At 47.0% G+C, this 13,854-nt stretch overlaps 1 protein-coding gene across 1 annotated transcript in view; it reads left to right on the top strand.

Annotated features, from left to right (window-relative positions):
* The first annotated feature begins 1,118 nt into the window (after positions 1-1,118).
* The window catches only part of RGSL1 (regulator of G protein signaling like 1), a 55,885-nt gene continuing 43,149 nt past the window's right edge, over positions 1,119-13,854 (top strand). Inside the window, exons 1-6 of the mRNA XM_010954939.3 lie at positions 1,119-1,131; positions 4,170-4,252; positions 7,429-7,503; positions 8,776-8,905; positions 11,358-11,519; positions 12,616-13,583. Of these exons, the coding sequence (XP_010953241.1) occupies positions 1,119-1,131; positions 4,170-4,252; positions 7,429-7,503; positions 8,776-8,905; positions 11,358-11,519; positions 12,616-13,583 (1,431 nt within the window). The remainder of the gene's footprint in view (positions 1,132-4,169; positions 4,253-7,428; positions 7,504-8,775; positions 8,906-11,357; positions 11,520-12,615; positions 13,584-13,854) is intronic.

The following is a 13,854-nucleotide window of genomic DNA, read 5'->3' on the forward strand; positions in this document are numbered from 1 at the left end:
TGGCATGATCGGTCTAGATGAATGAGGGTCTGATTAGGATTAGAACACTGGTCAAAACTGGTCACAGAAAACCTCCAGTTCTTTTGTTTGCTATAATTTGATGAAAATATTAAATGGCATCGTTTCAATCTTCTGGTAAAATTCTTAGATATGTGGGGTACCTTTTTCTAAGTAATTTCTTTCCATATGGATATTGCATAGTTCTTCCTTTATTACGTCTGTGGCAAAGAAAGGCTAATTAAACATAAAAGGATACATAGAAGAAGTGGTGGGGGAAACTATACAGAAAAGACAATCATTGTGAGGAAGTCCGAGGGGGCTATTTTTAAGCCCCTTAAAATATATTTTTCATGTAAAAAGGAGGTTTGATTTCTTGGCACATTTGAACTAAGATGGGCACTTGAATCAAATAGAGTCTGATCTCAGTGTGGCATTTACTATCTGTCATTGCAAAGAGGGTGCTGATAATCTCTATTTTGCAGGGCTGAGAATTGAATGAGAATAAAGGATAATCACCTAGCCTAATTCCTCCTCGTGGAGGGCATTCAGCTAGTATTTATTCAGTCTCTTTTCAAAGTCAATGGATGTAACCCACAACCAACCAGAGGAAACTGGGAAGAAACAGAGTGGGTAGAAAACAAAAAGTGGATATTAGGTTGAATTTTCCAGCTCATCTGAGTGACATGTCAAATCATTAAACATCCATTGAGTACCTGTTAAATTTCTACAAGGATGTTAGATCCAAAAGACACATCAGAAATAAATGAACAGACCCCTCCTCCCTCAAAGCATTAAATCAGGTTAAAGAGACAGAACTTAAACTCAGGATCCATAATTACACAACAATTATAAAGAAACTGTCAATGCTCATGAAACAGTATGGACCAAAGGCCTGAGTGTGGGAAGAGTCCGCACGTGCCAGGAAATCCCGGGGATCAGGTGACGTCCAGACCTATCCTCAGACTGAGGTCTATGCCAGAGGCAAGCAGGCCACTTCCGGGTAGAATCTGGAACCCCGTAGAGGAGGTGTCACTGTGCAGTCACAAGGTGCAGAGTTCTGTTGACTGGAGACTAATTCTGTTCCTAGTCAGTCACAGTGGCAGGAAGAGCATGGCAGCATGAACAATGCTGGTGAGTCCCCGAGGGGGAGGTCTCCGAGGCTTCGAGCCCCCAGATGAGGCAGACCACTCCCCTGCCCAGCCGTTAACAGGAATGAGTCATTCAGGGACACCACACGCAGACTTTGTGTTACTCAAGCCCTTTGTTTTTCTTCTCTCGTGTCCCCTTTACCCACCTTATGCCACCAGATCTTTGAGAATCAAATTGGGTCCCATTCATAAGACAACTAAGGCAGCTAGGAGGGATCACTAAGAGGGAAGAATTAAATTGCACGCACCTCCTCCAGGGAGAAGGCTAGCATGAGGGGTGGGGTTATCCAGCAGTTTCTTTGTTAACCAGATCAGTATCAGGATTGTGTGGAATGAGTGCTGAAAGCCTTCTCAGGTTCTTAGGAAGTTTGAAAGCAGAACAGGAGAGAATGGAAACCCAGGAATGAGGGAACAGTCGGATGGGGAAGGGGCAGATATGAGAGCCTTGTTCCTAGACCCCACGAAGACTGTGCTGTTAATGCAAGCACTGCCACAGTCAAGCTCTGGTCACCAACAGTGTGTGCAGCTACAGGAAACAACTGGTGGAGAAATTTTCTTCCAAACTTTGCTTCCTGCATTCAGATCGCCTTAATAATCTTAGTCAACAAATCCATGCCAGGCTTTATGAAGGACAGAAAAATAAAAGCCCAGAAGATTGAAGATCTTCTCTTGAAAGAACAATTCATTCAACATACAGAAAACTTAGATGCTATGCAAACACTCTTAGTGTCTAGAAGAAGAAAGACGAAAAGACAACGTCCCTCCTCTCATGGAGCTCAGTCTGATGAGGAAGACAGATGCATCAATGAGTGAAAACAATGATGTGTTAATTGTCGTGATGGAAGTTGTACGTGACCATGTGGGGCAGGGATGGGGAACGTAGCAATCAATATTACTCTTGTGGTGGGTTCTACCATTCTTGTCTCACCAGGAAGATTATATGTAACCAGTTCTTGCCAGATGACTAATTTGCAAAGCAGGCCGGGGTTGAAAGGACATTTCAGGTGATTGGAATGTGGGACAAAGATGCAGAGGTTGGATGTGAGAGTTCATAGCATGTGCAGGAAAGAGCAAAGTCTTGTCCACAGGAGGCAACGTGGTGTGGAGTGGCGGCAGGTGAGGCTGGGAGGGAACCCAAAAGCCAGATTGGGTGAAGCCTCAGATACTGTACTAAGGAATTTAGACTTTACCTTGTAGGACATTGAAGAGTCTTTGAAGGGTTTTAACAAAAATACGGTGGCAGTGACTAAATTAGGGAGAACATTTTAAGAAACTGATGCAGTAGTCTAGACAAGAGATGATAGGGGCCTGAAATAAGAGTGGCTTTGTGGATGGAAAGGCAAGGACAGACATGTAGGAGAAATCACGTGCCCCTCCATCGCGTAGAGGAGTATTGAGAAAGAGAGGGAAACAGAGAGTAAGAGGAATCAAAGGTGAATTTCAGGTTTCTGGTTTAGACAGTTGCATGGTGGTTTCAGTAACTCAGACTAGGAATACAGGAAAAGGAGCAGGTTGGGAAGAAATATTACCAGATCAGCTTTGAAAACGTTGAAAGTTCCTGGTGGGTGTCCATGTAGAGATGCCCCATAGCTCACTGGATATTTAAAACTGGAGCCAAAGAAAGAAGTCTGGACTGAAAACATAGATTTTGAAATTATCCATGTGGAATAGATTCAATAAATCAGGGAATTCTCATAAAAAGATGAGCAGAGGGCTGAGGAGGGAGACAGAAAAAACATATAAAAATTACAACACTAGATACCAAAAAAAAAAAAAAAAAAAGACATCTATAAAACGGAGGGCAAGAACTGGTATCAGCTCTGTTACAATAGTGTTTGATGGCCTGGGTTTCCATTTCTATTGTTTCTATTATAAGAAGACAATAACCACCGAAGTGTCATTAGGGGAAGCAAGGAGGGGATTGCTCAGTTTTCTTACGTTTTTGTGACTTTCCTCTAGCGGAGAGGCATGTACTGTTCTCACCAGATGTTTAACTAGACTGAGAGATAGGACCCGTGTATATTTGTCTCTCTCATTTTATAAGTCTTTCATTATAAACTTTAGGTATGATGGAAAAATGCTGGGCCACTGATAGAACAATTAACTTCTTCACGAGTTAACCACTGTACCCCAAAGAGCATGGACAGTGACTTAGAGAAGTCACCTGGCCCACCTGTGGTCTCTGTGCTTGGCTTTGAGAGTCCGTTTATCTCCTTGCATTAACTCGGGCAGCCCAATGATCAAGCTTGAGAGAAATAAATGTGTTGCCCCACCAACATATTCAAAAAAGCTCTTTGGGGGCTTCAATGTTGGGTCCAAACCAACAGGTTGAAATTTAACGGGAATAAATGTAAATTCCTGCTTTGGTTGCTGAAAAGTGACTGTTTAAATAAAGGATGGTGGCGTTAATAGTGTAATGTGTGCATGCCCAGAGCCAAGCCCACTTCCGGTCACACTGATGTCACGTAGAACGTGGGATGCAGTTCGTTGTCTTATGCTCTTCCCTGGGAAGCACGTGGGACGCTTGAGTCGTGGGTGCCACTCCTGCCACCGAGACAGGAACCAGATGGAAAGGGGGCCATGCAAGGAGGAATCGCTGAAGAATTGCTTAGTGGCCCGTCAGCGTGGGGGGAGGTGAGCAGAAGGCTGTGCTGTCTTTACACGTATGGGAGCACTGTCCCTTAAAAGAGGATGTAGGTGACTTCTGACTAGCTTCAGAGGGCAGAATTTCAGCAAATGGAGAGAAGATAGAGGAAGGCAGGTCACGGTAGGAAAGACCTTCGTTTCATCTCTTCATTGATGGAGTGGGCGGCTTTGGGGAGGCGGCGAGCTCCCACAGCTGGGAGTGTGTGAGTGATGTTGAAGAGGGGCCTGAAGAGGGGGAGAGATTGAGTTAGATGACCCTAAGGGCCACCGTCATGCTGAGGTTTGCCCTTGCGAGATCATTCATTTAGTTACTTCATTTTCTCACCCTAAAAGCAATCTTGCTTCATAAGAGTTTATTTTTCTCTCCCTATATAGAGATCATTGGTTCTACAAATCTTATTATTCTGCTAGAGGATGAAATCTTTGCTGATTTTTTCAACACGTTTCTTTCTCTCCCGGTAAGCATTCTCAGACTTAAATCCAAATGTTTCCTCGACAGCTGAATAGTGAGCCTTACCGAGCTGAGTGCCTGTTTTGTTTTTTTTTTAATTACACTTCTTACCAAATCAAAACAATTTCATTTTGAGCAAATAAATATGAATCAGAATATCCTCTCGAATCTCCAGGAGTCCCCATGATCAACACAGTCAAACCCCCGCCGCAGCCCCCCTGGCCACCTTTGCACGTCCACAGTTGTTCCCCGTCAGGCCCTTCACTGGTGCCCAGGGCTCCAGGGGCAGCGGCTCCAGCCTCCCAGAGGACACCTGGCGTTCTCCCACCTGTGCACCTGTCCTCGGCTGTGTTCTTAGTTTTCCGTAGTTTCCCCTACCAAAGTCTTAACCACTTTTCAGATCTCTGCTTAAGCCCTGCTCTCCTTAAGGACTTCCTAAGCCCTCCCAGTCGGAACTAATTTCTCCCTGCCACTGGCCCCCTTGCGCTTTGCGGCTCTCTTGTGCTGTATGTGAGTCTCTCCCCCTGGACCGTGAGGCTGCGAATTCCTGCAGGACCAGGACTGTGGGTTATTTGTTCTGCTCTAGTCCCGTCACCAGGTGTTTGGCACATAGCAACTGCTGAGTTGTTAACTGGAACCAAATCTGTATATTTTCTCAATCTATGCAATTAAAACAAACCTCAAACATCAAGGTAGTCTTGAACCCAAACCTACACTAATCCTGCATCGTTTCTGGCTTAAATCTTTGGTTGCATCTGAATGCTGGTGCCTTATAAATTCCTGTTTCCATGGAATGCTACCTGCTGAAAGATGAAATTTCATACAATTGGGGAAAAATACTCTTATTATCTCACAAACACCTATCGGGTGGTCAGCTTGTGCAAGCCGCTGGGCTTAGCACTGGGGACAGAGACATAAATGACACCACGTGTGTCCTCAAGGAATTCCCAGTCTAATGTGAGAGACCCAGTCCCTAAGGTGAGTGCAAAAAGGGCTGTGGGTGACATGACTGACGTCTCTAGGCGGGAGTGGGGTACAAGTGCATCGGAGGGAGAGGCCATTTCTGCCGGGAAGGTCAGAAAGGATTCAGTGAAGAGGTGACACAAGCCAAGCCTTGAAAGAAGACTCTGTGTTTGACAGTTGTCTGGGCACGAGGATGGGCAGGAAGGGTGGATAGAGAGGCAGGAGGGAAAGGCTGGAGAGCTGAGTATCGAGAGGAGCAGAGGCCTCGGAGAGAGAACAGAGTGAGTAAAGGCAGCAGGGAATACAGTCCCCTGGCGCTTTGGGGGAAACTTTAAGCAGCTCAGTAAGACTGAAGAAAAAGTCGTGAGAGGCAGACACAGCGGGAGGCAAGGCCGCACAGCTTCTCCATCCCTGAGAGCAGGTGGGCTGTGCTCAGGGGCATCACCCTGAAGGTGAGAGAGAGCCACTGAAGGGTTTTAAGTAAAGGAGTAACGTGATCTGACTTTCATTTAAGGAAATTATTTCAGCGGAAGTCTGGCCATGGGCTGGGCTGTCGGGACCACAGTGGAGGCAGGGAAACCAGTCAGGAGGTTGTCTCAGTAGTCGAGGTGGGAGGTGATGCAGGTCTAAAGGCAAAAATGATGCAGAGGATGGGATGGATAGGACAGATTTTTCACAAAGCGAAATGCAGGACCTTGTCACTTTGAGTGTCGAGGGGAGGTGGTAAACAAGAAGAGCGGAATCAGGGTGTCAGGCTTGGGTGCCTTGATGGGTGGTGCCAGCGACGGGGTGAAACACGGAGGGAGGACGTGGCCTCTGAGAGCGCGTGTTCGGGGGGACCCTCACTCAGGATTGCATCTGCCACTGTCTTAATGAAAGGTGTCCGAAGTAGCCGTAAGGCATTGTAGCTAATCAGTTTGTCAGCTTAACTACGCAGCCCTCAGTAACGTTACAGACGCGGAGGAAGAAGAATGCCGAGAACGTAAGCAAGTCCTGGCTGCTGAGGAGGCTGTGGTCTGTTTAGGAAGACACTGGTACTTCATGTTGAATCCTGCTGTCAGTTTACAGATCTCTACCGTTTAATTTCCATAGTCACCCTGCGAGGTCGCCATCACTCCCTTCTGACAGGTGGATCTCCTGAGATCCCACGGCCAAGCCGGGGCAGCCCTGCGGCCAGCCAGGCCCCGCGGCTCCCAGCCTGGCGCGTTCTCCGCGTCAGTCTCACGCCCTCTGTGGTACAAATGTCATGTCATGTGGGGAACCTGCTTCCACTCACTAGTCCCACCTAATCGCATGCCTTCACGCTCCCACCGCACATCCCGCAGAGGTGACTTCACATGCCGGGCAGGGCGTGTCCAGCACCAAGTCCAGAGCAGGGAGGGGTCACTCAGGACCCGTTCTCCTTTCTAGACCAACATCTGTAATGTGCGGGCAGCGCCGTCACCTTCCCTTGCTACAGCCAAGGGCAAAAGCAAGAGAAGGAGGGGACACAAATGGACAAAATTTGGGGCTGTGAGTCTTTCGAGATGGTCCGACTGACATGATGTGCTGAGCGTTTAGCCAGGAGTTGGGGCTTCACCTCGTCTAGTTTATCACAAATACTTCGGGGACATTTTATGACATTTTGGTGCCTATGTGAGACTCTAAGCTTAGATACCTATGAGCATCGAAACGCTTTCCCATTAGTCTCAAAGCCGGTTGCCCAGGGCACAGTCCCTTCTCCATGACAAAAAAGGACAGTAGCCTAGAATTATCTGTCCATTTTGAACACTCAATGCCCCCCACCCAAAGTAATTTGTATCCTTAATCCTCACATCCTCAGTTCTCTCTACTTTCTTCAGTTCAAGGACTTAGATAAATCCAAAGCTATTTCTCTTTATAAAAAGGCTTTGCTCTAACTTTCTAAGTCCTGGAGAAATGAATAATGCAATACACAGAGTCAATACCTTTTAATGTCATGGGCTTTGGCCTTTGTGCACAGGCAAGATAACTCCCAGGTCTGGGCAGGATGGAGCCAAAAGATAAACAAATCTTGCAATGTAGTCTTTCTTGGTTATTTTGTACAAAGCAAGTTGATTCAGTGGAATAAATTTAACAATTGATGTCCCTTGAAATAGGAAAGCCATGGAACCCCTCTTCCCCTGTGGCTGCAGTTGGACCGTGACTTGTTCAGGAGGAGAAGCTCTACCCCTTTGGCTGTTTCTTAGCTTTCTTTTGCAGGTCTTTGGTCAGACACCATTTTACACTGTTGAAAATTCACAGTGGAGCTTGTGGCCAGAAATACCTCATGACTTGGTGAGTATGATTCTTGGATGGCAGAGGGTTTGGGATGGGAGAAGAGGGAGCTGGATTTGAAGTGTGGATTGGGAGAGGGTGGGGGAGAGGAGCTCCCGAGGGTAACCATGAAAGAAACAATAAAGTGGGCAAGTAGAACAAACGGCATCCAGCCAGGTAGGCATTCCTCCTTTTTGCGTTTTTACCACTTGGGCAGGCGATTGCTGGCGAGCTCTTTCATGGTTAGCAAAAGCGACTCATCTCTCTTGTCCACTGTGATGACTGGGTGGTAGGTGCTTGGAGCACTGTGTTGAGAACCCTGAGGCCACACCTAAGCCAGAAGGAGTCTGGGAATCAATTGGTAATGCCTGCCACGGGTGTGGGATAGGAAGCGTGGGCCACGGGCCACATGGCAATGACTGGCGTTATCAGGTGTAGCGCAAGTCAAGACGCCACCTTGTGGTTCCTAATGAAGGCTTGGCCACGAGGCATGTCCCCCAGGCTTTTTTTCTCTTTATATCTTTTCCCCTTGTCCTTGTGCATTGTCTTCCTCCTCTCCTTTCCCCCTTCCTGTTCTCCTTTTCCACCTGCAGAACTTACACCTCCTGATGGCTTCCAGCTGCCCGACCCGTGGTGTGTGGGCTCAGAAGGATCACTCTAAGCAGTGCTCACGACAAGGTTTTGTTTTCCTCTGGCATCTGGAGGGTTGAGAAAAAGCCTCCACTGAGATTCTTCCCTTTGGTTTCTCTAGGAGAACCCTGAAACTTATGAAGTTTTATTTTCTTCTCCCTTCTCTGGTAGTTCAATCCCTCAGGGATCCATCCCGCACTCTAATGATGTTGTATGTGAGTCTGTGTGTGTTTTTGTACATGTTGTGCAGTTGATATGGGCTGAGAGCTTGTGCGAAGTGATCAGTGTGCTTACAAAGAAGCAAATGAGTCAAGTTATGACCTGACACCATAGACTGAAATCTCTTCTGCTTCTCTTTTATCAAGCAAAACTTAGATTTTTTTGTTACTTAGATCTTTAAAAAAAAAAAAAAAAAACTTCACCCAGGAATAAGACTTTTTGATGAAAAAGGCAAGCTTTTTTTCTTTCCTACCAATCCATTCACTCCTTTGGGAGCCTCAACCCCAGTCTCCACTTCCCTTCGATACTATTTTTAATCAATACAACTCTCCTTTGGGCCAAATACTGCAAACGTGAGGTTGGTTTTTTGCCCCTTGCTAAGCTGCATTTCTTAGCAATTCAGTTCCATTTCTCATTTCTGTTCCTGTTTTGTTTGGACTCTAGATTGCAAAGTACAAAGGATTATTGACCTGGTTGGAAAAATACCGGTTACCTTTCTTCTGTAAAACCAACTTGTGTTTCCATTACATTCTCTGTCAGAAGTTCATCAGTTTCATTAAGTCCCCAGAAGGAGGTAAGCACGTGGGGGTGTGTGTGGAGAAACATGGGAAGCCAGGTTGGCATAGCCATCCTGTGCCTGTCAGTCCTACAGCAAAGCACAAATACTGGCCGCCTTTGTAGCCCTAGGTGTGCGGGGCCTCAGCCTGTGCTGTGGCAGTAGATGAAATCTTAGAGTGAAAAAATTGGTACCTAGAGCAACAGGCAGGAGTCACGTGGGCTGGGCTATTTGTCTCACTGCAGCCGGAAATGAGAGAGTTAATCACGGCCACAGAACATGGTCCACCTAAAATACATTCAGAATCAAAGCAGCTCGCCACCTTCATGCCGCCACCTGGCCTACGCCATCTTCATTTCTCACTTGGCTGTTGAAATCATCTCTCAGTCAGTCTCCTCCCTCCTGCCCTTGTTCTCCTGCTTCTAGCAGCCAGGGGGAGCCTTTTCAAACTGCACTTAGATCATGTCACTCCGCTGCTCCCTGTCCCCTCCCCGCCACCACCTACCACTACCAATGGCTCCCGTCTCTCACATTCCCATTTCCAGCCTCTGCGCTGGCTGTTCACTCTGCCTGGAATGCTCTTCCTGCATATACTCACACTGCCCCCTCAACCTCTGTGCAGTTCTCACCTCCCCAGTGAAGGCTGCCCTGATGGCCCGATGTCCACTCATCCAGCCCCCGCCTCCGCACTCCCTGTACCTGCTTTACTTTTTCACTGTTCCCTGTAGGGCTTAGAACCTTCAACCTTACTAGAAAATGTGGTTATCATACTCACTGCTTATGGTCTGTCTCCTTTGCTAGACTATAAGCTCCTCGAGGGCAGGAGGTTTTGTTCTGTTTGCTGATGTATCCCAGACACCTAGAAGGGTACTCGGCACCTAGTGGGCATGTGATACATATTTGTTGGAAGAATGAATGAATAAAATTTCCATCTAAGGTTGATTGGTGACTTGACTCCTGCCTCAAGCAGCCGAAGGAAACTAGGGAAAGTTAAGATTCAGGAGATCCCATTGAGTAAAATGTTGCAACAAATGTCCACTCTACTCATGACCCTCCTTTAATATGTGTTTTGGGGAAATCACTGTCAGGTGGGGACCATAGAAGGCAAGGGGCTTTGTTTGGAGGGTGATTTTGATCTATTGTATGCATGCTTGTGGGTCCCTCGCATGTCACCTGTGCATGTCACTAGAGGGTCTGGTGCCTAGCTTCAAAGGCACCACATAATCAGGGCCCTACTCATCTAACTGGCCACCATTCCCCCTCACTCAACACTGAGTGAATGGGGGTCTGAGCATGTGCAAGGCTGAGAGAGGGGCTGGGGAAAGAGCTCATTCTAGTCTCTCACCATGGACTTTTCCTGGCAGCCACGATGATGAGATGGAGGAAGGCAGACCAGTGGCTGCTCCAGAGATGCATTGGCGGGGTCAGAGGGATGTGGCGCTTCTGCACCTACCTCAAGGGCAGTGCAGGTGGGTTCTTGGAGTTGTTTCTGGGGCTTTGCAAGTTCTTAACAGCTCCCAGGTTACCCCTGAACACAACTGACAGTTGTGTATGTCTATGGTGAATATAAAAAATGCTTTGTAATGCAGTTTGGGTAAAAGTCTTTGAAAACGGGGATCCATTGTGTAAGTTCAAGAAAAGCAATCAGAGTCCCTTTCATTCATTCATTCATTCATTCGTTTAACAGTGTTTCTTGAGCGCCACTCTATGGCAGCCACTGTGCTGCTGGGTGGGGATACAAAGGTGAACAAGAGTCATGAGTCCCTGCTTCCCAAAGCTGCCATGACAGTGGGGAGACAGACAAGGAACAAGGAAATAAACCAGTCCCTGTAGCGAAAGTGTTGGGATGTCCTGCTTTCTGTTCTACTGGGTCCAGGAGCTGTTGAGTCGGAGGCTGGCCGTGAGCACTGGCTGACACTCCAGTTCAGCATTATTAAACTTCAAGCAGACGCAAACCCCAGTTTAAGGGTAAAATCCTGGATCTCCAGTGATCAGGAGGAGATAAACTAGACAGACTATCTCGCACTTCATCTCCCTGGCCAAGTTGTAAAACAGAGAACACAGTCTTCCACGTCTTTTGGCTCCAGTGTCCTTCTGCAGGCTGCTCTGGGTCCATGATCTAGGAAACATTCCTTTTCCTCTAATCTTTTTTTTTTGACCAAAACTCAAATGTCTCATGATTCTTCCGCAGGGTTGTGCAGTTCTCCTCAAGTGACAGTTTTTCTAATAACCAAAAGCGATCATGAAACATTCCTATCCATGAAGTCCCTTTTTACCATGCTTCCCATCTGCTCCCAAATTAGGACATTTCTGGAGATGATGCTTTAAGCCAAAGGAGTGATGAAAAGTGATGTTGGAGGCAGTACAGCAGACTGGTGGGGAGGTGGGGTTTCAGCTGCTACGCTCAGATGCAACCACTGAAGGGGCAAGACTGGGGTGCAGCTCAGTGTCTACCCTGTCTGGTCTGCAGGTGAAGAGCTGGTAGATTTCTGGGTTCTTGTTGAGAAGATCCTGAGCATAGATGAGATGGACCTGGAAGTGAGAGACTCCTACCTGTCCCTCCTCTTCGTGCTGAAGGCCACCCACCTGCAGGAGAGCTCCAGGGTGGCGACTCTCTGTAACACGAACATAAGTAAGAATCATGAAGCGTATCTGAAGTGAAAGCCCTGGGAGACGCCAGGGAGAAATCAACCTGGTGTCTGACTGTCTTCAGTATCTTGCTGTGCAGGCTGCTACCCTCTCCATCTTCTGTGTATCAGGAATGCCAGTGAGAACCCCAACCCTTAACAGGGCAGGGTTGAGAGAGACCAGCTGTCCTTGCTGGTATGTGCCTCTTCCCGAGACATTGCTTATCTCTGAAGATGGGCTGGAAAGAGTGAAGAGGAGGTGGGACAGGGTGATTGAACAGCTCATGCAACGTCTAAGCCTGCATGCCTTGATTTTTTTTGCTTTGTTTTATTTTGTTTTTGGTTGTTCTTTTTTCAATTGGGGTTCTTTAGAGCAAACTACAGTCCAGAGGCCAAATGCAGTGCATGTGGCCTATGGGCTAAGAATATTTTTGCATCTTTAAAGGCTTAAAGAAGGAGGCTGTGCAACAGAGACTATATATGGCTCACAAAGCCTAAAATATTTACTATCTGGCTCTCTACAGAGAATAGTTTTCCACTCTCTTTTCTAGAACATTAGATTTATTCAAATTTTTTCTTTGTTACTGGAAGAGGTGTTCCTAACCCAAATAGAAATGTGTTCCAGAAGATCTGCTATTTGGGATTAGTCATGCTTCTCTCTAATAATATAGGTAATTGAGCTTTAATGACATTAAAATCAAGGCTAGTCAGAACTTTTTCAGATTGTCCAGTCCAAACTCCTTCCTTCAATCAGATCTAACGTTGAGAAATCTCATTCAGAGGTACATGTTTTTTGTTCTTAAAAATATTTTCTTGTACCTTTTGCTTTTCTTTACTATAACATTCAGTAATCTGAAAAATGACCAGAGGAATCCCATAAAATGGCTTATTTCTATGAAGAAGAAGGAAGGTAATCAGAGAAAGGGGTCACTGTGTGCTGAGCAAACCCTAGAAACATGCACACTGTGTAATTGACCTGTCTACACCCCAGGATTGCATGAGGAATGAATGAAGTGCTGTGCCCACAGACATCTGGAAAAATTCAAAAACCACACCATCACCACATCATTGTCATCCTTTATCTCTCTTTATTCTTTCCAGAGTCCCTCCTGAACCTTTCCATCTGGCATCCCAACCAGTCAACCACCAGGAGAGAGATCCTGAGCCATATGCAGAAAGTGGCTCTGTTCAAACTCCAGAGCTACTGGCTCCCCAACTTTTATACTCACGCCAAGGGGGCCATGGCCAAGGAGGAGTCGTGCCAGGTGCTGATGCAAGAATACGAGACTCGCCTGTACAGTATTTGCTACACCCACGTAGGAGGGCTCCCTCTGAACATGAGCATCAGGAAGTGCCACCACCCCCAGAGGTGGTACTCGAGCAGGAAGACCAAGAGGAAGATGTGGCAGTTGATAGACCCTCGATCTTGGTCTCTGGAAATGGATCTCAAGCCAGAGAGCAACCTTTGCCTCCCCCAGGAGCTGTGTCCTCAAGAGAAGGTGGTTATACAACTGTCCCCCCTGAAAGAGGCCTCTTCAAAGGAGAGAAGAAGCAGTTTTCTGGAAAAAGATATTCTCTGTACCAGGAAGTCCAACATGAAGAAGAAAGCCAAGAGCCACCTCCACATGGAGGGCCTCTTTGAGACAGCATTCTCAACCCACCTGAGGACTGTCACCCCCATCATCAGTCACTCCCACCACATGACAATGAGGAAAGCCATCAAGCAAAACCTCTCCTTGGGGTACACCCACTGGGCCTTGTGTGCTGATGCCTGTGCGGGGGGTCCTTTCCGGGACCACCTGAAGAAGCAAAATTTGAAAGAGGAGATCCAACTCCTGGACCTCTGGCAGGACCTGCACCATTTCCTCAGTGTCCTGATGAGTAACAGGAAGACTGGGAAAGCCATCTTTCGGCACATGCTGGGCAACCGAATCTGTGAGCTCTACCTGAATGAGCAGATCGGTCCACGCTTACCACTGAAGTCCCAAACCATCAAAGGCCTGAAGGAGCTGCTGCCTTCTGGGGATGCAAACCCCTGGATTCCCAGAGCTCAGAAGGAGATCTGTCAGGTAGGCCATTAGTATACGGAAGGTTAGGTCAAGACTGACCAAAGACCCCGTCTGGTCATCCCCACTGGCTAACTTAATCATACAACTACCCACACAGCCCTTTACATATTGAAGAGTTGGTTCAGCTCTTAGGAGCAAGCTGTGTAAATTCTCCAGAAGCAGCCAAAACCCCAAGTTAGGATGGAGGGAGAGGAGTGGTCCCTAGCCTCCTTTCATTCCTTCTTCAAGTCCGCCATCTATGGAGTCTTACTGCCTGTGTTGTGTGCTTTTC

Source organism: Camelus bactrianus, chromosome 21, assembly GCF_048773025.1.
Source record: "Camelus bactrianus isolate YW-2024 breed Bactrian camel chromosome 21, ASM4877302v1, whole genome shotgun sequence".
Classification (NCBI taxonomy): Eukaryota; Metazoa; Chordata; class Mammalia; order Artiodactyla; family Camelidae; genus Camelus; species Camelus bactrianus.